The sequence below is a fragment of the Chanodichthys erythropterus genome, chromosome 15 (assembly GCF_024489055.1).
Source record: "Chanodichthys erythropterus isolate Z2021 chromosome 15, ASM2448905v1, whole genome shotgun sequence".
NCBI classification, from domain to species: Eukaryota; Metazoa; Chordata; class Actinopteri; order Cypriniformes; family Xenocyprididae; genus Chanodichthys; species Chanodichthys erythropterus.
The window spans coordinates 6973695-7001443 of NC_090235.1; the positions used below are offsets into that span (position 1 = coordinate 6973695).

The window sequence follows — 27749 nt, forward strand, 5'->3', positions numbered from 1 at the left end:
TTACTCATCTTCATGTCATCCACACCCGTAAGACCTTTGTTTATCTTCGGAACACAAATTAAGGTATTGTGTTTCATAAAATCCGATGGCTTAGTGAGGTCTCTATTGCCAACACGTTCAGTGCCCAGAAAGCTACTAAAGATGTATTTCATGTGACTACAGAAGTGACGAGAATACTTTTTGTGCGCCAAAAAAACAAAATAATGACTTTATTCAACAATATCTAGTGATGGTCGATTTCAAAACACTGCTTCATGAAGCTTCGAAGCTTTACGAATCTTTTTTTTCGGATCAGTGGTTTGGAGTGCATATCAAACTGCCAAAGTCACGCCCCGCAGTGGTGAACGATTGAAATTCGAAACACTTATGATGTAATGAAGCCTTGTTTACTGAAATCATGTGACCATGGCAGTTTGATACATGCTCCGAATCACTGATTCGAAACATAAGATTCGCAAAGCTTCGAAGCTTCATAAGCAGTGTTTTGAAATCGCCCCTAGATATTAAGTCGTTATTTTGTATTTGAGCACAAAAAGTATTCTCGTCGCTTCATAACGTTAAGGTTGAACCACTGTAGTCACATGAACTGTTTTAAATATGTCTTTCTGGGCATTGCAAATGTTAATTGTCTTGCTGGCAATGGAGGCCTCACTGAGCCATCGGATTTTATGATAAATATTTGTGTTCCAAAGAGGAATGAAGGTCTTACGGGTTTGGAATGACATGAGGGTGAGTAATTAATGACAGAATTTTCATTTTTTGGGTGATCTAACACTTTAAACCTCATAGGGGAGAGATAGAGAGAGAAATTTGAGCTCTGAATATCTGGTGTTTTGGAAAAAGAAGTGCCACTAGCTGTCTTCAATCTGGGCAAGTAGTCCTGCCAGAAATTGGATGTGATGGCATTATGGTCAGTGTCCATTACAAAGCTACTGTTTGAGAGACAGCCAACCAATCACCTCCCTTAATCAGATCTACAGTGTCTTAAAGAGACACTGATCAAACTGTCACGCTGCTGTACAGTTTGACCTAAAAGCAATAGTGGTCTCTTTTGATGTACAAGGCTGGATTCGGTTTGCATTAATGATTCAGGAGTCGGTTAGATAACTAGTGCTATTTGACTATGACAAGAATCTCTTTTAACTCTCTTCACTGTCGTCTTATATTTAGCATAATGAATTTATGAAATCCTTTTTTTGAATTTAATCTGAAAATTTTGCTTTCATTTTAAATGCATAGCTCAAATGATATATTTGCCATATTAGGTATCATACATTATTATTTCTTCACATAGAACTTTTGCTTGTTTATGTTATTTCACTGTTCACAGTTGCATTTATTTACACAGATATCCAGCCGAAATGAGCATCACGAGCGTGGCAGTCATTAGCACCCTCCTGTGCTCAGGTAACTGATTGATACATATTTCTGGAGGAAGTATAAAAATAAATGTTGGTACAACAATTACAAGACTTAGCTTTTCATTTGCATTGTTTTCTAAATTGCTTTATTTCGCAAGGGTAATATTTGCAGCATAATTTATCATACGATGTTGGACTGAAAGTGCACAGTTGGCAGTTTGAGATGGCAGCATTCCTAATAGTCCTTTTTATATTGTTCGTGCTGCAGTGAAGGGAAACTCTTTTCCCAGATAGGACTCATTCACTATTAACTCTAGGGGAATTTTTATTGTCAGCAAAAAGGCATATATATTTAGAGCCTGTATATTCAGGCCATTGGTTTTTAAAAGCACGACATGTTTGCATTTTCTTTTGTGTTTGTCTTTTGAGTTAAGAGTGAATTGCTTTACAGTAGTTTTTCAGTCAGGGATTTAAGAAATATGTAAGATATATATATATATATATACAAAGAGAGAGAGAGTTGTCTCCTTGTTATTATCCTTCATAACTGCTGATTTGAGTCCAAAGGGATTCAGTTGGTGAGAGCATATAAGGGCAAATTTGTTGCTATTTTGCAGCAGTTATATAGATAAGCTAAATTTGATCTAAATGAAATTTGATCACCTGAGCAAATATACGCTATCATATTGCCAGTGGCATTCTGGACAGTTTAGATCATTTAATAGGATGTACTGTTATAGTTTTCTTTTAACTCTGATATTTGCAGTTTGATATGAGCAATTATTACACACCCGCATTCATTAAAACAAAATCTAAGAGTGAAAAAAAAGGTACTTTTTGCACTTACAGCATATTGTTAATCACAATGAATCCAAGAGGTGGATAATTCCAATACAACAGTCAATCAGAGATTTCTGTTATTTTACTTAAAGGGTTAGTTCACCCAAAAATGAAAATTCTGTCATTAATTACTCACCCTAATGTTGTTTCAAACCCGTAAGTCCTTCGTTTATCTTTGGAACACAAATTAAGATATTTTTGATGAAATCTGGGAGCTGTCTGACCTCCGATAGACTGCAACGTTATTACCACTTTCAAGGCCCAAAAAGTTAGTAAAGACATCCTTAAACTAGTCCACGTGACTACAGCGGTACAACCTTAATGTTATGAAGCGACGAGAATACTTTTTGTGTGCAAAAATGAAACAAAAATAAGGACTTTATTCAACAATTTCTTCTCTTCCCTGTCATTCTCCTACGCTGTTTACGTAGTAAACACAGTTGAACCACTGTAGTCACACTGACTGTTTTAACAATGTCTGTACTACTTTTCTGGGTCTTGAAAGTGGTTCCAGTCTATCTAGGCCAGAAAGCTCATGGATTTCATCAAAAAATATCTAATCTAATTAATTTGTGTTGTGAAGATGAACGAAGGTCGTACGTGTTTGGAACAACACGAAGGTGAATAATTAATGACAGAATTTTCATTTTTGGGTGAACTAACCCTTTAATTTAGTGTATTTCTCCTTATTGTAGTCTTTATAAGATAAGAAAACACCTAGATATTTGGAATAGAAATGCTTTGTTTGCCTCTATATAATTGTATTTAACTTTTTTATTTATTTCTTTTTTTTTCAGCTTGGTCATCAACCATTAAAGGTAATGATTCTGAAATTTTAATAATTACAAAGTGACTTACTAAAGACAGATGCTCTATTTCCTATATATAAATTTTTTTTTTTAATGTTTCTTAATTTTCTGTTGTTGATAAGTGAATTATATTGTCTGATTTTCTCTGTTTCTTGTCACTGTGCAGCTAAAGATGAACACCGCACTGCTTTCTTTGGAGAGGATGTTCATATTCCCGTGCCGGCTTTAGACACATCAGAGGTGTTGTTCAAGCCGAGGGTGGAGCCGGTATTAGAGCGGGTTCTTCTGCGGAACAGGACAATTCTGGATAAAAGAGCCAAACTGAACGTTCACATCAGCCATCTGATCCTGGAGGATGTGGGCGAGGAGGATGAGGGCACATATGTGGTGAGGAATTCTGCAGCCCCAGCTGATGTCAGACGAATCATTCTCGTTGTTAGAGGTAAAAGTTACTATACCACTATAGAAATACTTGCTCTGTTGGTTATTTGATAGATGACAGGAATTCACCCTTTTTAAATGATTAAAAGCTATGGTCACTATATTTTACATTAAGTTAATACATGTTAATACATTAATTTATTACAAAATATTAAGCAGAAGTTACTATTTTTATATAAATATTGGTTACATAGGTTAGTATTGAGGTTTAGGGTTATTTGGGTCACATGTAATTATACATAATTTGTAGTTATTACTACAGTAACTACATGTAACATGTGTAACAAGCACACTGTAAAATAACGTGTTTACCTCTACACACACACACACACACACACACACATAATATTGCTTAATATACTGCTTAATATTTTTGTACCGTATCTTTGCTGTCACCTTTGATCAATTTGATGAAATCTGACCCCAAACATTTGTGTGGTACCGCACCACGATTTCCACAAAAAGCAGCAAATCAGCATATTAGAATGATTTCTGAAGGATCATGTGACACTGAAGACTAGAGTAATGATGCTGAAAATTATTTGCAGGCAAGATGAGACCATTAATGTTTTAGTAATTTAGCCACTGAAACACAAATAAAAAATATTACATAAAATTATTCATATTACTAAATATGAAAGTCCTCATAGGTGTGTTAATGTATTTCAGTTGTGTTTTTCTTCTAGACTGTGCGTTAGAGACTGTGGTGAAATATGGAGACACGTATCATATCCCGATTAACCCTGCGATCGGTCCATACACCCTTGAGTTCAGGCCTGGAGCTCTGACTCCAGTTAACCAGACCACAGAGGAACCACCTGTGCTTCTCCTTAACCACACCGGCATCCCTATGGAAGAGTATGAGAACCGCCTCACCGTTGGCGAGAAGAGGGTCAACCTCTTTCTGGTTACAGGAGCCGACGAGGGCAGTTACACCATCAAGGACAGTGATGAAAAAGTCAGATTGAGGGCCTGCCTTAATGTGAAAGGTGTGTTATAGTGCATTATAAAAGAAGACCATTTCAGTGCTTCATAAAAGAGACAGCCTTACATGACTAATGTGACAAAGTCTTAAAATGGTGTAAAAGTACAAAGAGGGAAGTGTAAGAGGAAGTGAAGGAAAGACAGAGAATAAATGATCAAAAAATAGGACATGTAAGTGTTAGCACAAAAGACTATGAGTATTCATTTGGGTCCACAGTGCAGCTTATTCTAGCCAAGAACTGTCCAGGAACTGACCCTCTGACCACAGTTTTTATTTGACATTTTGGCAGGGTAAATCTAAAATCAATTCTAAAAACAAAGCTGAATATGCAAAAATGCCATACTAGCACAAAGATGGATTTACTGGTATTGACATGCTCTAAATTTAAATATTTTTTGAGTCTTACAAATGAAAGTAAAACAACAGCTGGTTATTGAAGGAATAAACCACTTTGCCACTTTGCATTACAATTATTATTATTTTTTTTTTTAAACAAAGGTAATGGTTGTTCTTATATGAGATGATAAAGGACAACAATATTCAAAAAAAGTTATATATATATTATATTCTAAGTGTAATTCATTAGTCTTACTGTCAGCTGTTTGCAGGTACATGGACATTTGGTGCATTAAAGGGTTAGTTCACCCAAAAATGAAAATTCTGTCATTTATTACTCACCCTCATGTTGCTCCACACCCGTAAGACCTTTGTTAATCTTCGGAACACAAATTAAGATATTTTAGTTGAAATCCGATGGCTCCGTGAGGCCTCCATAGGGAGCAATGACATAAAGGTACTAAAAACATATTTAAATGTGAGTACAGTGGTTCAATATTAATATTATAAAGCGACGAGAATATTTTTGGAGCTCCAAAAAAAAACAAAATAACAACTTATTTAGTGATGGCCGATTTCAAAACACTGCTTCAGGAAGATTCGGAGCACAAATGAATCAGTGTTTCAAACTGCCAACGGTTGAAATCACGTGACTTTGGCACTCCGAACAGCAGATTCGATACACTGATTCATTTGTGCTCCGAATCTTCCTGAAGCAGTGTTTTGAAATCGGCCATCACTAAATAAGTCGCTATTTTGTTTTTTTTGGAGCTCCCAAAATATTCTCGTCGCTTTATAATATTAATATTGAGCCACTGTATTCACATGAACTGATTTAAATATGTTTTTAGTACCTTTATGGATCTTGAGAGAGGAAGTGTCATTGCTCCCTATGGAGGCCTCACGGAACCATCAGATAATTTGTGTTCCGAAGATTAACGAAGGTCTTACGGGTGTAGAACGGCATGAGGGTAAGTAATAAATGACAGAATTTTCATTTTTGGGTGAACTAACCCTATAATATTTAATTCAAGGTTAAATAACTATAATAATAATAATCAGAATTTTGAGTCTCAGTTATCCTTGCTTTTTTTCCATTTCACAGATCATCAGATCTTTGAGCACTTGAATTATGGTGAAACCTTGAAGATCAAGCTTCACGTGGACCACACCAAAGTCAAAATGGTCTACATCCCAGACTCTGACCACAAAGAACGACTCATCATGGATCAGGGAGAGCTGACGTTGCCTGTTGAGTCTGTTTTTGAGGGTCGAGCATCTGTGGAAGGATCCATATTCTATTTGAAGAAGATCAAAGTCAGTGACATGGGTGTCTTTCGAGTGATGGACTTCTCAGGCTTCCGCATAGCTGACGTCTACCTTCATGTGGAACGTGAGAATTTGAGAACATACTGTTGATTGTGTTTGAATCAGATTTTAGTAACTAACAAATTGAGGTCCATTTCCCATACCCATGATCATCCTCTCCTCTCCCATAACAGCCTATAAGCTGCCACAACTCTATGTTGCGATCATCTCCTTGCTGTCTCTGCTGGCGTTCCTGCTGTTGGTGTGTCTGCTGTCCTGTCTGATTAAGGTCCACCGCCGGGCAGAGAGAGCACGTAAGATCTCCCTAATCGCTCAGCAGGCTGGCAAGGGTGATGGAGAGGCGTTCAGACAGGTAAAACCAATCAACTTCCGACACCCCAGACATATTATAAAACTGAATTAAATGTAGGGTAGGCAATTATGGCAATTATGTCTCATGACGAAAACGTACACGTGGGCACGTTTTGGCGAGTCGCGAAATACGTAACAGTGAGTACATATCGCTGCAGTTTCGCTGCGAAATGTCCACTGAGTGGCGCTAAGAGCGTGTTCCTTTTTTTTTTTTTGCCGGAGCAGATAATAGGGTGAATGTGGTACGTTTTTATGACGTTGCTTTTTAGACGAATCGCCGTGGTTCTCGATTTGACATTTGTGCTCCATTTCATTTTAAAATAACGTCCCACCGACGCTATGCCTACACCTACCCGATGGCGTTAACAAAAGCAAACGTGACGTAAGGAGCAGTCAGTCGCCTTTCACAGGATTCGCACCCAGGCACGGGGAGTCGACTCCTCTTCGTAAGTCCAACTCTGTAAGAGCAAGCTTGATTGCAGCCAAAAAAAGTGAAACACGTACAGCTGGAAAGTCCAAAGTACGTTCGTTTACAAATCGGGCGCTCCGGTAAGAAGCAATTTGAAGTCGTGACGTGATATTGCGCGAGGAGACGTCAAAACGAGGCTTCTTCTACTTGTACCACCGTCATGGGTTGTCATCTCGTAATTACTGCATAAGCTCATTGTTTTGGTTCAGGAGGAACTGTAAAAGTGGCAGCTGTTTGTTTGTGGCACTCTGTGACTGTCTGTCTACAACTCAGCATAGCTTAATGGAATGCGCTGATGACGTGCAACGTCTGCGCAAGCAGGATGCAGAGAGGTATGGAAATACACTGGTTGACGAACAGGTAGGACATTGTACCGACTGATTGCAGTGATTGGACATTTTTTGTTCCTGAGACTTCCACTGTTATGAACTGCTCCGAGACTTGAGTGAGGATCCAAACGCAGCATCAGTTTTTGTTTGTCAACCTTGTTCTGCACCGTCGGCTGAAATTGGTCCTTGTCTGCTTTTTTTCGGCCAGTTCGACTTGTTGAATTGGTGTCAGAGCTCGTCTGTCAGTTGGGCCATCTGATTGTTCTGATTGGCTGTTCAGCTACTGCCACCTAGTGGTATGGAAAGGCATTTCATCTTACGCAGGTGCACGTGCTACTTGGCTGTCAGGTGTTGAGCATCGGTTTGGTGTGTCAGGGCAAGTTTGGACCCAGACGCTGCCGACGTGAGCCAACCCCGCGGTCTGCTTTCGTCGCCACTAGTTCGTCGCTGTCGGCTTGGTGTGTTCCGGGCTTAACAGTAACAAAGCAAAACCTCACAATGAATCAGGCTAGACGGAACAAACAAGGCTAATAAGCAACAACTAAAGAAAATGAGTGATGATGAAACAGGGTAGAGGATTATGGGTAGTGAAGTCCATGACAGAGTAACAATAGTCTATAATTGAGTGCCCACTGGTGGACAACCAAGGCACTTCAGCTGATGACTGTGACATCCAAGAAGATATATGTTAATTTTTATTTAGACCACTTTTATTATTGATTGCTATCAGGATGTGAAGAGAGTTTCAACCAGAATGACAAAAAGTGTTTATGAAAAACATTGCCTACCCTACCTTTAATGTTTACTTTTTTACTGAACACAATCCAATAAAAACAAATATGTTAGATGCTGCTCCTTTACATTTGCACAGTATATTAGAGGTTGCAAAATACTCAACCATTTAAAAGTGAGGTCAGTAAGTTTTTTTTTTTTAAATAAATTATTACTTTTATTCAGCAAGGATGCATTAAATATATCAAAAGTGACAGTAAAGACATTGTTTGACTCAGCTTTGCCATCTCAGAAATAAAAAAAAAAGTATTAAAATAGAAAACAGTTATTTTAAATGGTAATAATATTTCACAATATTACTGTTTTTACAATATTTTTGATCAAATAAACAGCCTCTGAGCATAAGACACTTCTTTAAAAAACATTAAAGTCTTACCGACCCCAAACTTTTTGTACTTCACTGTAGGTTGTGATTATACAATATATTAAATCAACTTCAGCAAATGTGATTATTCAACACTTTCTGAACAATAATATGTGTCTGTGTGTTTATGTATGTCTCTTCTTGTCTTTGTACATACTGATTAACCCCTTTTAATTATTTCTTATTTTTATAACTATTCCTAGGTAATTTGTAATCTTCTTTTACCCTGTTTTACCTTATGAGACAAAACCTGCTGTAGCATGTTGTTGTAGCTTTAAGAAAACAATCCTTTTTGTTTCAAAACCTCGCAAATTCATCCCTTTTTCAACAACAAAGCAATCCAGTCTTGCCAGTCTTATCTATTTTCACCCATCAGTCAGTACAAATATAATCTGTCTGTTTGTTTGTGGAGTGTAAAGTGAGATTGAATGTGTGTATTTCACCCAAACACATTTATTTGAAAGAGGTTTTGTGGTGGTTAGCTTAACACTTCATTTCTCCCCCTAAAGGATCATCTGACGGAGTCCCTGCTGGGTGAGAGAGCTTTGCGTTCTGGTGTCGTATTTTCTTACATTGCTAAGTTGATGAATCTGTATTGGTGTTGTGGTAGCGCAATAGGAGTCCCAAAAGCCTTCTGTCACTCCTAGTGACTTGTGTATCTGTCCATTATGCCCTTCGTTTTCCTCTCAGATCTCCTGAGATGAGTAACTTCAGGTGTATTGCACTGATCCTAATTTGAACTCTTAATATAAATAGGTATAAAGGTACATACACCTGTGTGTTAAAGCTTCTGCCGTGCTTAAACACACATGCACATATATGCAATATATGTGGAGAGGTAAATATGAATCTATGTGTATGTGTGTCTATGTGTGCTTACTTCTGTTTATATGCTGCTGTGTGAATGTGTACATATGGTTGGCAGTGATTAATAGGGTCACTTAAAATGTGTTTCTGTTTTAATTATGTCCTGTTCATATTTCATACTTTGGACATTGTTGCAGATTTTGTAATTATTAGCCATTTTTCTTTCACATTTCATGTTTTTAGCTCTGCAAATTAGATACAGAATAGTTATAAGGCTATATGTTCGGAATGGAATACTAGCATAGTGCATAATTACACAGTAACTTTTTTTTTTACACTTAAACTGCATATTAATGTGAAACTGAATAATGACCACAGTATGCTACATTGTTTTCAGGTGACCTTGACAGAATTAAGAAATAAAAATGTTTCCTTTGCATTTTAGTCAAATTTTGTTTAAAAATAAAATGAAAAAAAAAATGTAGGAAGTGAAAATTTGCATACTTCACACTAGACTTGACACAATGACGTAAATTTCACAATCGAGTTTAAAGGGATAGTTCACCCAAAAAATTAATTATCCTATGATTTACTCAACCTCAAGCCATCCTAGGTGTATATGACTATCTTCTTTCAGACGAACACAATCGGAGATATATTTAAAAAATATCCTGGCTCTTCCAAGTTTTATAATGGTAGTGAATGGGGGCCTGTTTTGAAGCCCAAGAAAAGCACATCCATCCATCATAAATATAATCCATATGGCTCCAGGGGGTTAATAAAGGCCTTCTGAAGTGAAGCGATGGGTTTTTGTAAGAAAAATATCCATATTTAAAACTTTATTAATTATAATAACTAACCTCCAGCAGATGGCCGTACGCATCGATTTGCGGCGTAAGAGTGACCCCTGACCTGACACATGATGCATTGACGAATGCGGAAGCTCAGAGGATAGAGCAAAACAAAACACCGGTCTCGAATTAGAACTCTAAAACAAGAAATTTTAAAGAGAAATGTTGGAGGATTTCAATATAAGAGAGTTTGTTGAACAGCCATATGTGTTTGAACCCTGAGAGGTGTCTAAACTTACGATACTCCTACATCCTGCGTCATACATCGCTTCAGGGGTTTACTCATTGGCCCAAATGCCACCCTAAACCCTCACGGTCTTCCTCCGAGTCCGCACTTTCGTGACGTAATGCCGCTTTGACTGCCGGGTTGAAGTCCTCTGCGTAGCTCACAGACTTGCAGGCTCAGTGCACCCTTCTTAAAGCTAAAATGACAAATGGGACATCTATGGTCTCGTGGACTTAACAGACACGCGCACACAGCGGCCATTGTAAGTCCACAAGGCTGAAAGTGCACATGAAGTGCGCCCATTTGTCATTTTAGCTTTAAGAAGGGTGCACTGAGCCTGCAAGATTTCTGATTGTGTTCATCTGAAAGACAGTTTTTGGGTGAACTCTCCCTTTAAACCCACAATATCTGTAATACCGCGGGTTGGTTGTTAGGTGGTGCTGTTGGATAATCTTTGTTGCGCAATAACTCACAATAAAGCAAGGAAGCTTTATTTCAAACTTTTTTTTACTAAAGAAAATTAATAAATTTCAGTCTGGTTAAAGCTGCTGTCCGCGATTTTTGGCCCTCTAGCGGTTAATAAACAGAACTGCACGCGTCTTGCGGAGGAACATTCTAGCCAGAGCAACTTTTCTCCGTGTTTGTCTATGGCGAGTCACGCAGTTACTGTGATACTCTGCGGCGAGTCCTACTAGTCCGGTCTGAAATAGTCTGAATATAAACACTTATTATAAGTGTACCATAATGATTCAGGATAAGACAAAAACACGGTTTGGAAAATGGATTTATGTTGTATATTCTCATTACATAATTTTTGTAAATTTTTAACACAAAAAAGTTGCGGACTGCAGCTTTAAATTGCGCACTGTTCGCCAAATGTCAACAGTTTCAAGTGTTCAGTCATTCTGATAATGGTCTTGACTTCTAAATGCAACTCAATTCCTTTGTGGTGTTCGGTTCACTGTATTAATATTTTATACACTGAAGATGTATGTTGTGTATCCAGATCATTAGCCACTGACTTGTTCTGCCCTTTGCATAAATGTTCCTGTCAAGGTAATGCATTCTGTCAGTGTGTATTCTGTGTTGACTGTGTAATTTTCATACGTCTGTAAAATATATTTGGCTTTCAATGCGTTCATTTAATTAGTCACAAACTCTTTATTAGGCGACTATAGGGCTATTCTTTTCGTTAGCCTGTTGCTATTGAAACTGTAGTTACTAAAGTTTAATTCATAACATTTACCTGAGATCAGAGTTCACACTGCTATCTTCCTTTACCATGGCAGCCATTCTGCACACAATATACTAAATACTGCATACTGCAGAAATAGTAATAGTATGCTAGTATGCTATTCTGAATATAGCCATTAGACTCTAGCAATTAATCATTTGCCAGCCCAGTAAAACTCATGTTGTCCATGTGTTCGTCTGTGACATCATTGTGTTTACCCTCAAAGCCTTATGGGTAATTGTGCCTCAGGGTTTTTACAATATGCTCATACTGTATATATTTTGTGACACTGTGAAGGGCCAAATACGGGAGAGTTGTGGTGTTTTAAACAAGTAACATGCCGATTTCATCAGTGTGTTTGAAATAGAAATCAGATTGCCCTTTGCATCATCTAGTTTTCACAATGTTACAGTATACAGTATATTCTATCTCCAACAACCCTAATGTGTGTGCAGAATATTTATTCTGGATCTGCTGATTTCTCTGGCTGTTTTCACACTTGGTTTGATTAGGTTGGTCTGAACCTGAATTCATTTCCACCCCCTGCCCTTGCCTTCACACAACATTTCAACATTGCATTATTTGGCTCCAAACTGTGACACGTTTGCATCACCAGCGCAATATGATTACCAACAGCAGATGTCTGCCACTGTAGCTTGATAACAGCTCAGGAGAAGGAGCCAAAATGGAAAGCAAAATTCAATATTCATTGTTGTATTCATATTTTAGTCTCCTTGATTTTCACTGGCAGATTTTAATGTCACTTGCACCTGTCATGGCAAGAGAAGTAAACAATGCAAGATACTTGCCAGAGGCAATTTCTGCAGGCAAACAGGAAATACTGATGCATTATAAGATGCAGGTAAATTGGGCCAATTTTGAACAAAAAACCTTGTCATTATATTAATAGCAGTTCACTTATGAAAAAATATCCTCCATACTCATATAAAACGTCCATCATTCTCCCATTTTTTTTAAAGGTGCCCTAGATTCAAAAATTGAATTTACCTCGGCATAGTTAAATAACAAGAGTTCAGTACATGGAAATGACATACAGTAAGTCTCAAACTCCATTGTTTCCTCCGTCTTGTGTAAATCTCATTTGTTTAAAAGACCTCTGAAGAACAGGCGAATCTCAACATAACACCGACTGTTACGTAACAGTCGGGATCATTAATATGTACGCCCCCAATATTTGCATATGCCAGCTCATGATCAAGGCATTAGACAAGCCAGCATTAACATGTGGATCTGTGCACAGCTGAATCATCAGACTAGGTAAGCAAGCAAGAACAACAACAGCGAAAAATGGCAGATGGAGCAATAATAACTGACATGATCCATGATATCATGATATTTTTAGTGATATTTGTAAATTGTCTTTCTAAATGTTTTGTTAGCATGTTGCTAATGTACTGTTAAATGTGGTTAAAGTTACCATCTTTTCTTACTGTATTCACAGAGACAAGAGCCGTCGCTATTTTCATTTTTAAACACTTGCAGTCTGTATAATTCATAAACACAACTTCATTCTTTATAAATCTCTCCAACAGTGTGTAACATTAGCTTTAACCATGGAGCATACTTTCAAACTCATTCAGAATCAAATGTAAACATCCAAATAAATACCATACTTACACGATTAGACATGTTGCATGACCATCCATTTTGAGGGTTATATTAGCTGTGTGAACTTTGTTTATGCTGTTCAAGGCAAGCGGGGGCGGTGAGCATGTGAATTTAAAGGGGCCACAGCCTGAATCTGTGCATATTTAATGATGCCCCAAAATAGGCAGTTAAAAAAAATGAATGGGGTATTTTGAACTGAAACTTCACAGGCACATTCAGGGGACACCTGAGACTTATATTAAATCTTTTGAAAACACGTTCTATGGCACTTTTAAAGTAGACTCGTGAACAAGCATGTATTCAATTTCAAAAACAGCTTTCACGCCCAACAAACCAAAATTGCCTTAAATGGACTCTATGGTTCGAACCACAATCTCTAGTGTGAAAAAGCCCTTGCTGTGATTTTTATACTATTGTGGGACCTCCAGCAGCACATATGCTTATTCTTGACTTGTGTATTTGTGTTTTTCAGGTGGTTCATGAAGTTTATACTAGATTCACAGAGGAGTCCACTGTGCAGTCCACATGGGAGAACAACACTGAGAGCACAGAAGTTGAGATCAAAGTAAGTGATTTTATTTAACTGTAGAAGTTGCTGTGCCGCCAACATGATCTTAAAGGGATAGTTCACCTAAAAATGAAAATTCGGTCATCGTTTTCTTACCCTCATGTTGTTCCAAATCATTGTTATTATTGTTAACAAAATTAATCTAATTCATCTTAAACTATTGAAAAATTTGGTAATTGAAATAAAGCTAAAATAAAATATAAATATCAGAAGAACTTAAACTAAATGAAAATTAGAAATGCTGCCTTGAAAAGTAACTGAATTAAATTTAAGTTGACAATTACTACAGATTACTAAAATTACAAATTGGAAATAAATAAAAATTAAAACTCAAAACAAATTAAACCTTAAAACAAATTAAAGCTAAATAGTAATATTTAAGAAGAACAAAAACTAATAAAAATGACAAAAGCACTTAACAAAATTACTAAAAAATAACTAAAATTAAAACATTAAAAACTGTATAAAACATATATAACTATAATAATATAATATATATAATAATTGGCTTTAACTCCTAAAATGCCCAGATAATATATATATATATGTCTTTCCATAAAATTACCAGAAAAAATGAACCAAGAAACCATAAATAATAACATTAATTATTATTACATTATCTGAATCTATTGCATAAATTTTCACTGTACTGTATCTATGTTTTGTTCTCCCCTCACTTTTTTCTTTCCTTGTCTATCTTTTTTTTTTGTGTGTCATAGGCTCTTTCCTTTATATTCATTACTGTCAAGTTATATTATGTTTTGTGCAATAAAAATAAATAAATAAAACTATGTTGAGAGAGGGAATGCATGCGGTTATGTTTCCATGGAACACAGTATTCAAATTATTTAAAGAATTGTTATGCAGCTTGTACAACGACTGTACATAGTTCAGACCAAAAAATTAAATTAAATTTAAATTAAATAAAAAAATAATGACAGAATTTTCATTTTAGGTTACCTTATTTTTGTATTATTATTTGAATACTTCAGACATTCATCTCATAGTTCTGTGGTTCTAATTTAACTTTACTTTTAGGGTCTTGAGGTATCAAAACCAGGTCAGTACCAGGCTCTCCAATCTGACAAAAACTTCTTGGAGATGAACGACTCGGGCGTGGAGTTCACCACGTCTGCACTTCCTCTGGACAGTGACACAGACGTACCCGACAATCTCACCTCACCTCACAAGCTCCTTATTGAGTCCGACACTCTCGCTGGCGTCCCTCCAACCATTTCTGAGGGCGACCACAGTGCCACTCGCACCCCTGATTCCATTCTGAGTGCCAGCCCTGTTGTCCCCCCCAAATCTGGGGCTCAGATAGACGGCGACTTGATTGCCGCAACCACGCCTGAGGAGATGGCCAAAGTGAACGAGTTGGATGCAAAGACGAGCAAAGATGCTTCGCCACGTTCTGAGACAGCTGCTACATTTGATCCAACTAATGGAACCACAACCTGAGCGCTGCAAATTGAGTCACCGATTTCTTTTACACAAGTGCGGCCACTTTTCAATTGCAACATCACAACAACAAATGACACTTCATCTTGCTTGTACTCATCTGATGCTTAACAAATGGTTTGTCGAACAAGCAAAAAGAGAAGAAGAATTCAAGAGAAGACAACAGCACTCACAAAAAATAAATAAAAAAGAAACTTTGAAGAACAGAAACGGTCCTGCACTATGCATGTCTTTGAATTACCGAGGAGTTCCTGACTAGTTTAAAGCCAAGTGCTAGATTAGAGTGCCCATGTAGTGCATGTGAAGAAGAAAAAACACATCTTAAGACACACTTGACAATACTTTTTTAACTTTATTTAGCCATGTCACTAAAGCTAGAACTTTTTACGAGAGTGTCAAACTGCCTGAAACTCCAAGGACGCTTCAAGCAACACCTGAAGTGGATTGTAAATGGGTATCTTACTCAAGTATTTTTCAAGCAGTTCATCTACGAAATGCCAAAAGAACATTTGTTGAGTCACTTACCATCAAGTTGCATTCATTTCAAGATCAACCTGAATGCATCAACCGGCAAACACGCTTTCCCAGCGCTACACCTGATGTCAATGCTCTCTTTTTGACCGCCAGCTTTGAAGTGCTGTACTGATAATCCTTGCCAATGGTAAACTAAACACCTTGATGAATCAGATCCGCATGGATGACAGGTATCTGATACGCTGGCTTAACACTGTAAATAGGATCAGCCGTGGTGGAGGGTTTTGGCTCTGGTTCAGAGGAACCCCGCTGAAGAAACGGCTCGTCTCAGCAGTTTCAGGTGCTGACTCCGCTGGGGTTTCTCCACAACCTGGGCCTTTCTGATGATCTCTTTTCTTCTCATGTGATCCTTTATTCCCACTCATTTGAATATATTTTAGGAGCTTTGAGCTTTGTAAGACTTGCAGAAATTTGCTTGAGATTCACGTACATTGACATTTATTCATGAGGAATGATTCGCAATTGGACTGAAGTGAGATATTGAGTGTAGAGGGAACTGAGTACAGGAAAATCTTTATTCATAATATCTAATATGGTTTGATAATGTAGGTTTGAATCATTTGTGTTTGAATCATTTCAGTCAGTGCACTTGAATCTGCGTAAAACACATCTAGCTGTAACATGCTAGTTAAACATGTCAATTTTCCTTAAAGAGCTCAAATGATGGCCTTTTACAAAGTCTTCTTTCTAGTTCTACTAGAACAGGTTTTCACGCAAAAAACTTTATTTTTTAGATATTTAACATTGTTGCAGCACCTCTCCTCCCAATCTGTCAGTAATGCTTTGTCTCTACAAAACCCTTCCTTCTGAAAAGCGCAATGTGCTCTGATTGGTCGGCTGGACCAGTGTGTTGTGATTGGTCAACCGCTTTGAGCGTGTTTGGGAAATTTCACGGCCCTGACCATAACTGCGAGGTTCAACACACTACTAATGCAACTCAACAAGGCCCCGCCCCTTTATTTGCATATGCCTTGGGCGGGAATTATTTAAATGAGGGATTTTGCAACTGGCGTTCCCAGAAGAAAACTCGAGGCTACAAGTGAGGATTTTCAGGGAGTTGCTTACCGATATACAGAATAACTCCCTTTGGAGTGACGTTGTGCTTCGTAACTTTGCAGCTCTTTTACGTGCTTAAACAGCAACATGCTAAAGAAAGTTGAAAATGTAAAAAAGCATAATAGGTCCTCTTTAGACACATTTATCACATACTGAAAGCATTGTGAAATTCTTCACATTTAATAATCGCAAATACCTTATTTGCAAAGCTTTCATACCATACACTCTTAAAAATAAAGGTTCTTTATTGGCTTTAACATCCACGGAAGCTTTCCATTCCACAAAAGATTCTTTATATTGGAAAAAGGTTGTTTTTTACACTAAGAAAAAATTGTTCTTTTAAGAACTATATACATTCTTAAAAATAAAAAATAAAAATAAGCGTTCTTTATTGGCATCAAAGCGTCCATGAAGAACCTTTAACACTGGAACCGTTCCATTGGACAAAAGTCTCTTTATAGTGGAAAAGGGTTCTTTAGATGTTCTTCATTCTAAGACAAAAATGGTTCTTTTATGAGCTGTTGACTGGAAGGTTCTTTGGGAATGGAATTGTTGCAAAACGCCCCTTTTGGAATCTTTGTTTTTTAGAGTGTATGTGTTCTAATTCTCACAACACGTGATTTTTAGGTTAGCACTACTCGTTTCTACTGGATAAACGTGTTTATTCATGTAAATAATGTGTGAGGAAGATTATAATGCAGTATTAAAATGAGCTGTAGCTGGTGGGTGGAGTCTTACATCATGGGGCGTGGCTTAAACTGCTGGTAAAATTGCTACCTCATGTTTTGATGTCTCAATGACAGAGGGAAACTGGCAAAAAAAAAAGACAGGGTGTTAAAAAAGCACAATTAAGATGTGATGTGAAGATGTGAATTAAATTACAGCTAATGTAAATACAGTGGTTTGCAAAAAATAATGAAACATGGTCAAATTATGAATTAAATGGATTTAATTTTTATTTTTGCTTTTGTTTTGGTTGATCCCTTTAGTAACTGCATTCAGAACAGGTGTAGATTGTAATTTTAAAGCATTGTATAAAAGGTAAAAAAAAGTTTTCTATACTGCATTGATACTTATTACATATATTTCATGATCAAGCCCTAGATTTTTGACTAGCAAACCTTCTTTTAAACTCCCATTGCTTCACTCCAGAAGTTGTATTGTAACAGTTTGTTCTTATGACACATGAGTGAATGTGCAGTTATTGGGCCTTATGAAGCAATATCAATGTGAAAGCATTTATCAAACATGAGCAGAGCAGATTTATTTATAAATTGTCCATTAAACAATTTTTGGATTATTGTTCATACCCGATTGATTGGAACATTTGATGTAAGAATGTATTTATTATTGATTTACACAAATTTGTTCCGCTCATGTTTCATGAATGAGATTGAACACACACACACACACAAACACACACACAGGGTGGCAACAGTGTGAACATACACACTTCTGTACATAGATATATTGCATGTCAATGATCAATACTCTTTCTATCCAATGTTTGCTGGATTTTCATGCATTTCCTTAAAAAATAAGACACATCTAAAGAAATGAATGACAAAAAACAAGAAACCTTTAGCACTGTCATGCTTTACTGAATCAGAAACAATATGTTTGACTGCTTTTTATCTTTGCACTTAAGAATGATTTTGATAATGCAAAACTCAAGATATATTTCACTGAGTCTATATTATTATTGCTATTAATTATACTCTCTCTATATATGTGCTGATGTCATAGATCTACTATATACCCAATTAAAAGCATCACAGAAGCATGTTAAACTAAAGGTTGCCTGCTAGAAATGAGATTTCATTGCATTACTTTGCCTCTGATGAGAAGTATTCTTAATGTCAATGTTATTTTAGCTGATAATATGAATATATTTTCAATGTTAGCAAAAAAAAAAAAAAAAAAGGATGTCAAATTTAGGATTATGCAATACAATCATAAAGAGAAAACAGCTTTTGGGTGGTGCACACATTTCCAATCCTCAGGCATAACTGAGCACAATAAAATCAAAACTGGTTAGCTGGTCAATCAAAAGAAATGGTAATCATTGTTCTGTTACTAGGACAAAAATCATTTATCAGATGATCAAGAATAAGCCAGGTGCATAAACAGTTTAAACTTGATAATACTTGAACAAATGCATTCAGTTCAGCGCGAGTCAGATTTATAAAAAGTCATTGCTTTTAAATATGTTGAAATTTGCATTTGTGTTTGGTGAAGTGAACTTTACCCTGAGTGGTTTAAGCTGGATAAATCAAATTCTACAGAAGAATATGCACTTATTGCACTGAAAAGTGCCTGGTAAAAAGACATATCCGTTATTTCCGCTGGTAAAGGAACCGTAGCAATATAAGTCCATCCTGTAAGTCTGCTCAGGTTAGTCCAAACATTTGATCAGTGGTTTACACAGATGCTGGCATCACATTATCAAACGAGCTCAGGAGTGAGTGCTTTCTTCATCGATTTATGCTGATTTCATTGTTAAATTGATCTTTTGTCAGCTTACATGCAAGAGTTCTCAGGAGACAGGTTTCTCAAAGTGCTTTATTCATCTGCAGCTGTCTTGGAAAAGTTGATTGTGAACATTATAGCATTTTTCCTCTTTCCGATGAGCATTGAAACTCACACAGATGTATTTGCTTTAAGCCAGATAACAGGCAAATAACTGATTTCCATAAAACCATGAATATTAACAATACTTCTTCACAGTCATGTACAAAGTATGGTGCAGAGGATCTTATTTTTTGGCTGCTTTGTTAATTTAGTATTATACATGTGGCTTCATAGTTTGACTTTAAGCACAACTTTAGTTCAACTTTGTTTTTTCCTCGTGAATGAAAGATGAAAATAAAAGAACTTTAAAAATCTCATAGTTGATTTTGTTGTCTGTTTCTATGATGCATAATCACTACTATTTAGAAATTCAATGAATTCTATAACCTGTATATGAATCCTTTAGCATTAGCATGCTTTCCAACTAGGGGAATTGATACAAATAGTCTTTAACCTACATAATAGAAATAAAAATTTTATCTTTAAAGTATTTCTATTAATATAATTAATTTTTATAAATACAAATATAATTGTAATAATTATTAAAAAAAAAATTCAAAATGTAATGTTTAATGTGTCGGTTATAACGTAAAATAATCGCAATTATTATGTTAACAACGACATCAAATCTCATCTAGCTAATGCTAAAAACTCTCTGCATTGTTATTTTCCATTGACGGTCTCCTTAACAACACCGACGGAAGTGGCGTTGATTTTCGCGCAAGGAAATGCGTCCTGGTCCTGGCGCGCCAAATTTCAAAGCACTTCCTGGGGAGAGGAGGCTATAAGGTTAACCACGGAGCACAAATAAAAGACATATGTAGCGTTTTACAAAACATATACCTTCATAATTTGGGTATGTCATGCTTTTGTAAGTGTTTTATTATCGTAATGTTCGACGAAATTGGATGGTTGTATTTATAAAACAGCTGTTTTCAACTCGCTTTGTGTGAATGTGTTTTATGCGCGAGCCATCCACTGCTCTGCCTTCACGACCACTAACATTTGGTTTTGCGACGGTGCTCTAGCGAAATATGTTTAACAAACAAATGTCTGCTCTTTTTAAATACGTTGCACGTTTTAAACTACTGCTTTGCCACGTTTGTGAAAATCTTTTTGTGTGTGATTTATAGTTTCGTAAGGAAACCTATAGGCTAGTTACATAGTGCGAATCAGAGATGGTGTGACGCATGGTGTGAATCAGAACCAGACGGTGATAGTGCAACTAACTTTGACATTCGGTCAAGATATAAATTGCCATTGTATAGAAATGTGTGTATTGTTGGAGCAATAGCATGGTCCACGTTGCCTAGAAACTTTTGTATATTTATTTAAATGTATTATAATGAAAATAGTATTTCTTACATGCTTTATTACTCTGTTTAAAGAGCAATACATCATCTTTTAATATTGTGATGTATAATATAATTATTGACACTATATATAGGAATATATGTAAATGTACTGCTATGGATGCTATGTGTGTATGTATATATGTATGTGTATATATATGTATGTATGTATGTATGTGTGTGTGGTTAGAACCTCTAAAGTATCATGTTAATTTTTATCAGAACTTTGATTTAAATGACAAATGTTCACTTTGTAGAAAGGCTAAAAAGTATTTGCAATGAAAAAAATGACATGCAATAAAGAATTTAATATTAGTAATATCACTAAAGTGCTGTATTGTTCTGTTTTCCAGAATGAAGACCTGTAAGTGACGGCATCTGGCCCGGCGCTGCACATACTTAGAGATTTAGCACAGAAATATCAGTGCTGCAACTTTTTAGTGTCCTCCAGATATTTTAATAATGTCTAGTGTGTCAGATGTTATTTCCTGGGCGTAATAATTTATTTGTAAGGGTCATCCCTTTAAAAGAGTCTTTCTGAGCGTTGAGTCTTCAATGGAGGACGTTTAGCCCAGTGTTATGTGAGAGGCCCAGCTGTTGTCGGTGGTGTTGCAGATTTTTGCCACATTTATTTGTGGGATGTCAAAATGTCGTCAGGAGTCCAGCCATGTTTCCAGCTGTTGAGGATTGGATTGTGTAATACAAATAATAGTAATGCCCATGGAAATGAATCCTCAGACTCTGCGCGTGACCTGTACACTTTCCGCCCCGCGCTGAGCCAGTGTGTGTTCAGGCTGGGACGGGCAACAGAGCTCTGCGATGTCACTCTGGAGTCAATGATAGTGTCCCGTATCCATGCCGAGCTCCATGTGGAAAGAGAAACTGATGTGTCTGGAGAAGAGGGCTGGAAAGTTCAAGTGAAAGACCGCAGCAGCTATGGTGGGTCTTACTCTTATAATTTAAACATATAAACCATATGAACATATATTTATGCAAACACACATATACATGTGTACATATATATATACAGTACAGTCCAAAAGTTTGGAACCACTAAGATTTTAAATGTTTTTAAAAGAAGTTTCGTCTGCTCACCAAGGCTACATTTATTTATTTAAAATACAGTAAAAACAGTAATATTGTGAAATATTATTACAATTTAAAATGTTTTCTATTTGAATATATTTCACAAAGTAATTTATTCCTGTGATCAAAGCTGAATTTTCAGCATCATTACTCCAGTCTTCAGTGTCACATGATCCTTCAGAAATCATTTTAATATGCTGATCTGCTGCTCAAGAAACATTTAATGTGTACAATTGTACAAAATATTTGTGTACAATATTTTTTTTCAGGATTATTTGATGAATAGAAAGTTCAAAAGAACAGTGTTTATCTGAAATCTAATCTTTTGTAACATTATAAATGTCTTTACTGCCACTTTTGATTGATTTAATGCATCCTTGCTGAATAAAAGTATTCATTTCTTTAATTTCTTTAAAAAAAAAAAAGTACACAACTGTTTTCAACATTGAAAATAATCATAAATGTTTGAGCAGCAGATCAGCATATTAGAATGATTTCTGAAGGATCATGTGACACTGAAGACTGGAGTAACAATGCTGAAATTCAGCTTTGCATCACAGGAATAAATTACTTTGTCAAATATATTTAAATAGTACACAGTTATTTTAAATTGTAATAATATTTCACAATATTACTGTTTTTTTACTGTATTTTTAATTAAATAAATGTAGCCTTGGTGAGCAGACAAAACTTCTTTTAAAAACATTAAAAATCTTAGTGGTTCCGAACTTTTGGACTGGACTGTACTGTATGTGTGTGTATATATATACATACACACACACACAAATTACTATTTTTAATGTTTTTGAAAAGTCTTATGCTCATCAAGCCTATATATATAGAAGAGAAGAATACATGTGTATATATGTATGTATATGTATTCTTGAATCATAAATGGTTTTATATATCTATATATCCATTTGTATCTTTATATAGCACACATACATGGATATAGACAACCATTGTAATGATTTTAATATAAATGTACATTTACTTAAATAAATGGTGGGTGTATAATATATATATGTTTCTTATATATATGATATATATATTCTAAAAGTTTCTCTCTGTTCCACAGGAACATGGGTAAATGACATACGCCTCCAACAAGGGTTGTTAAAGGAAATCTTTGATGGTGACACACTGACCATCGGTGGCCAATCAGGACGGGCTAGCCCAGAGTTCTACTTCCTCTTCCAGAAAGTACGTGTTCGCCCACTGGACTTTGACGCCATCACTGTGCCCAAAGCGGGTTCCTTCTCCTCTGACATTAAGAACCGGATCAGAACGTGCTCAGACCGCAAAACAGACCCCGCCGTGGACATTTCAAAGCTGTCCATTAACAGAGCCACGGTCATCCTCAACTCCATCGGCAGCCTGAGCAAGATGAACGGCAGCTGCTGGACTTTTAAGAAAAGCGAAAAAACGACCTCTTTGAATACTCCAGTATTCAACGCGTTGGCCCCGCCCACCACCCCGCCTCCTTTCCAGGCTATTGGTGAGATTTCATCTAAGTCCGTTCCGCCATCCTCAAAGAGCCGACGCAAGTCAGCCCACACGGTTCTGCTGGAGGACGACAGTTCAGATGATCCTGCGGGCCGCAAAGACATGGAGGACGGGAGGAGAGTACAAGCAAAGAAAAGACGACGGCTTTACAAATCAGAGTCAGAGGTGTTTCAACCCCCTCTACCCAAACTGGAGCAGAATTGCCGATCACAGTTTGATGTGTCGAAACACACCGGCAGCGTTTTTAATGTGACACCAAACAGGCAGTTCAATCATGTTGTGAACATGAGTCACACCACAGGCAACAGCATCAGTTTGACTCCCCTCCGCCAGCAGAAGCCCTGCTTGTCTGGTCCTGGAAGGAGACCAAGAGCAAACAGCTCTCCAATATACTCTTCCCTGGGGATGGGAAGTGAGAATTACAATCTGACCTCCCCGTCAGCGAGGATGAACAAGACAGAGAAGGCGAGGGGGGTGATTTCTCGCTTTCAGGCCTCAACTGGGTGAGTAATACTGGATCGTCACATACAGGAGTCTCACGATCCCAAAGAAAAAAAAAATCCCTGAAAAAAAAAAAATCCGGAATTTGTGATTCTGAGGCTGGTAAAAATGCTATAGTAAATGCTATTAAAAAAAATAAATAAATAAATAAAATAATATATATATATATATATATATAAGTATCTAATTAATTGCATAGAAATATAAAATGCGTCAAATATCAGGAATCAATTTGCAATTTCCAAGCCTAGAAAATGTATGGAAATTATTCAACTTTTTTTTTTCTTTTTTATCTGTCTGTGTTTTATAAAATTAATATTTCTAAGTGAGAATTCTAATGAATTAAGTATTCAAGGCCTGAAAAATATATAGAAATGAATTTATATATATATATATATATATATATATATATATATATAAAAAATATGGAACTTCTTAATCTGAGCACAATTTAAAAAATAATAAAATTAAAGTCAATAATATTTCAAATAGTATATTTTTCTAATAATTGTGTATATTAATGTAAAATATCAGGGAATTTGTCTTTTCCGAGCCTGGAATATTTATGAAATGTAATAAAATCTTTATTCTAAAATAAATATATAAATATATTAAAAGTATATTAACTTTATTTAAAAACAAATACAAAAATATTTTATGAAAAAAATAGTTATTTACATTATATATTAATTATATGTTAATTTCTTTGTGTTGCCTTTTTGGAACTTTTTAATCTGAGCATAATTAAAAAATAAATAAATATTAAAGTCAATAATAGTATAATAGTCCAATAATAATCTAATAGTCTGTATATTTTTCTTATAATTGCATTTATTAATGTAAAATATCAGGAAATTTGTAATTTCCAAGCCTGGAAAATGTATGGAAATGAATACAATCTTTATTCTAAAATAAATATAAAAATGTATAAAAACAAGTATATTATCTTTTTAAAAAATATACAAAAATATTTAGATTATAAATGAAAATAAAGAGATTTAAATTTCTAATCAGTAGTATATTTTATGAATTGATCGCATTAATTAATGTACATTTTTTCTGCAGGCGACGACGTGGAAGGCCTAGAAAACACCCGCTGCCACGGCCTTCCCTGCCATCTCCTTCATCATCATCTTCCTCCAGCTCCTCCTCTTCCTCATCATCTTCTTCATCATCCTCAGAAGACGATGAAGACGTTGAAGTGGGGGTCGCGCAGGGCGTGGAACCTTGCGCAGCGGCACATTGTCGTCTCCCGCAGCAGGACACCGTGCAGTGGATCCAGTGTGACGACTGCGACGCCTGGTATCACCTCGACTGCCTGCCGCACAACCACAACCGAGACTCGCTGCTGTTCGACCCCAACGCAGACTTCCACTGCGGCTGCCACCGAGCCAGAAACCGCTGAGTCCAGGAATCAATCAATGCTTCCTCACATTTAAGCCTCTGTAATAAACCAAATGCTTTCAGACATGTTGTTGTTATTACAATCAAATTCATTGGGACTGGCAGATATGTTGCTTCTCGGCATTCACCGTGCAAATGATGGCGAGTTAATGTTTTCTGCCGTGGTGCTAATTGCTTTGAATGGTGATTTAAACTGATTTGGGTCAAATGAGGGTGTTGGATTTGCACACCAGCTTCAGTACGCGCTGCATCCCATTAGAACTCAACACTGGATGCCTTCTGACAGTTCATGATATATGTATTCAGTATACACAAGGATGTAATCTTCTAAAAGCTAAAAATCAAAAATATGTATGAATATAAATGTCTTTTTTGTGGGATTTTATACTTTCAGAAATATGGGTTTATGATTTTAAGAGACTTTGGATTCAAATATTGAAGACTTGGATAGGCTTTGTTAACTAGATACACGTTGTTGCCAACATAATGGCTGGTATATAATATGTTATCATTAAATACTGTATGGGAGGTTTTAAATGGCCGATGAGAATATACACATGCAGTCATGAAGATGTGCTGTCTTATTCAAGAGTTTCATAAGCATTAATTTCAGAACATTTAATAACAGCTAAACCTGAAATCACTCCAGAAACAAAGTGAAGTGCAAACATTTCTATGTATGCACACACGATTGTCAGTTGTTTATTGTAATGTGGCCTGTTATTAACACAAGTTTTGATTCTGATCTCGACTAACCCTGTGTAGATATATATCTGTCTATAAGAATAGAATTTCTGTGGTATGAATGTTTAAAGATACTTTCACTGTCTTCACTTTAACTCAACATTCTAAAAATGACAAATGACTTCTGTCACCGTGTTTGTCTTGTTGGGAATCAAGGGCTGAATAAAGAATTCTATATTTAAAATATGATCTCAGTTGTATGTATATGGTGCAATGAGGAGCTTTTAGTAACTATGGGACACATTTGACGTGTAGTTCAGGTTTTATGTAATAAAAAACTTAGCTGTCAGTATAAATATAAATACTATTATAGCAAGAAGGTAATATGACATGCATTTTTCACTTTCGCAATCATGATATATTAACTTTAAAGCTGTATTTGTATGTATAGGCTACACACACACATACACATATATATATATAACATTTTCATTTAAAAATTTCATGAATACATAACACTTTTTTTATCTTCGTTTTATATCCGTTTCAGGGCATGTTTACATAACGATGCACAAACCCGATTCCAAAAAAGTTGGACACTGTACAAATTGTGAATAAAAACAGAATGCAATGATGTGGAAGTTTCAAATTTCAATATTTTATTCATAATACAACATAGATGACATATCAAATGTTTATACTGAGAAAATTTATATTTTTAAGGGAAAAATAAGCTGATTTTAAATTTCATGGCATCAACACATCTCAAAAAAGTTGGGACAAGCCCATGTTTACCACTGTGTGGCATCCCCTCTTCTGTTTATAACAGTCTGCAAATGTCTGGGGACTGAGGAGACAAGTTGCTCAAGTTTAGGAATAGGAATGTTGTCCCATTCTTGTCTAATACAGGTTTCTAGTTGCTCAACTGTCTTAGGTCTTCTTTGTCGCATCTTCCTCTTTATGATGCGCCAAATGTTTTCTAAGGGTGAAAGATCTGGACTGCAGGCTGACCATTTCAGTACCCGGATCCTTCTTCTACACAGCCATGATGTTGTAATTGATGCAGTATGTGGTCTGGCATTGTCATGTTGGAAAATGCAAGGTCTTCCCTGAAAGAGATGACATCTGGATGGGAGCATATGTTGTTCTAGAACTTTGATATACCTTTCAGCATTGATGGTGCCTTTCCAGATGTGTAAGCTGCCCATGCCACACGCACTCATGCAACCCCATACCATCAGAGATGCAGGCTTCTGAACGGAGTGCTGATAACAACTTGGGTTGTCCTTGTCCTCTTTAGTCTGGATGACATGGCATCCCAGTTTTGATTCGTCTGACCACTTTGCCACAGTCCATTTTAAATGAGCCTTGGCCCAGAGAAAACGCCTGTGCTTCTGGATCCTGTTTAGATATGGCTTCTTTTTTGACCTATAGAGTTTTAGCTGGCAACGGCGAATGGCACGGTGGATTGTGTTCACAGACAATGTTTTCTGGAAGTATTCCTGAGCCCATGTTGTGATTTCCATTACAGTAGCATTCCTGTATGTGATGCAGTGCCGTCTAAGGGCCCGAAGATCACGGGCATCCAGTATGGTTTTCCGGCCTTGACCCTTACGCACAGAGATTGTTCCTGATTCTCTAAATCTATGGATGATATTATGCACAGTAGATGATGATAACTTCAAACTCTTGTTTTTCTATGAGAAACTCCTTTCTGATATTGCTCCACTATTTTTCGCCGCAGCATTGGGGGAATTGGTGATCCTCTGCCCATCTTGACTTCTGAGAGACACTGCCTCTCTCAGAGGCTCTTTTTATACCCAATCATGTTGCCAATTGACCTAATAAGTTGCAAATTAGTCCTCCAGCTGTT

General features: G+C 36.5%; 2 protein-coding genes across 3 annotated transcripts; both read left to right on the top strand.

The window, feature by feature from the left end:
• Positions 1-4316: 4316 nt before the first annotated feature.
• LOC137002160 (uncharacterized) lies at positions 4317-15182 on the top strand (the record flags this gene model as incomplete). Its single annotated transcript, XM_067361664.1, has 6 exons — positions 4317-4440; positions 5878-6165; positions 6275-6453; positions 7195-7281; positions 13626-13718; positions 14760-15182. Coding segments are annotated over 6 exons (1194 nt in total), but the record flags the coding sequence as incomplete, so codon positions are not given.
• Positions 15183-20114: 4932 nt separating this feature from the next.
• tcf19l (transcription factor 19 (SC1), like) lies at positions 20115-26086 on the top strand. Of its 2 annotated transcripts, none has more exons than XM_067412393.1 (4): positions 20115-20199; positions 21049-21634; positions 22860-23790; positions 24854-26086. In XM_067412393.1, the coding sequence occupies exons 2-4, from the start codon at positions 21343-21345 to the stop codon at positions 25191-25193; spliced, it is 1563 nt and encodes a 520-aa protein (XP_067268494.1). In that variant the 5' UTR covers positions 20115-20199; positions 21049-21342; the 3' UTR covers positions 25194-26086. The 2 variants fall into 2 exon arrangements, with proteins under 2 accessions (XP_067268494.1, XP_067268495.1); XM_067412394.1 differs by having other exon boundaries at positions 20133-20214.
• Positions 26087-27749: the final 1663 nt, after the last annotated feature.

Bases quoted from the DNA above. Each gene is read 5' to 3' on its own strand.
- tcf19l (XM_067412393.1), top strand. From the start codon at position 21,343: ATGTCGTCAGGAGTCCAGCCATGTTTCCAGCTGTTGAGGATTGGATTG. The intron at 21,635-22,859 runs GTGGGTCTTACT...TCTGTTCCACAG, and splicing joins GAAAGACCGCAGCAGCTATG to GAACATGGGTAAATGACATA. The intron at 23,791-24,853 runs GTGAGTAATACT...TTTTTTCTGCAG, and splicing joins CGCTTTCAGGCCTCAACTGG to GCGACGACGTGGAAGGCCTA.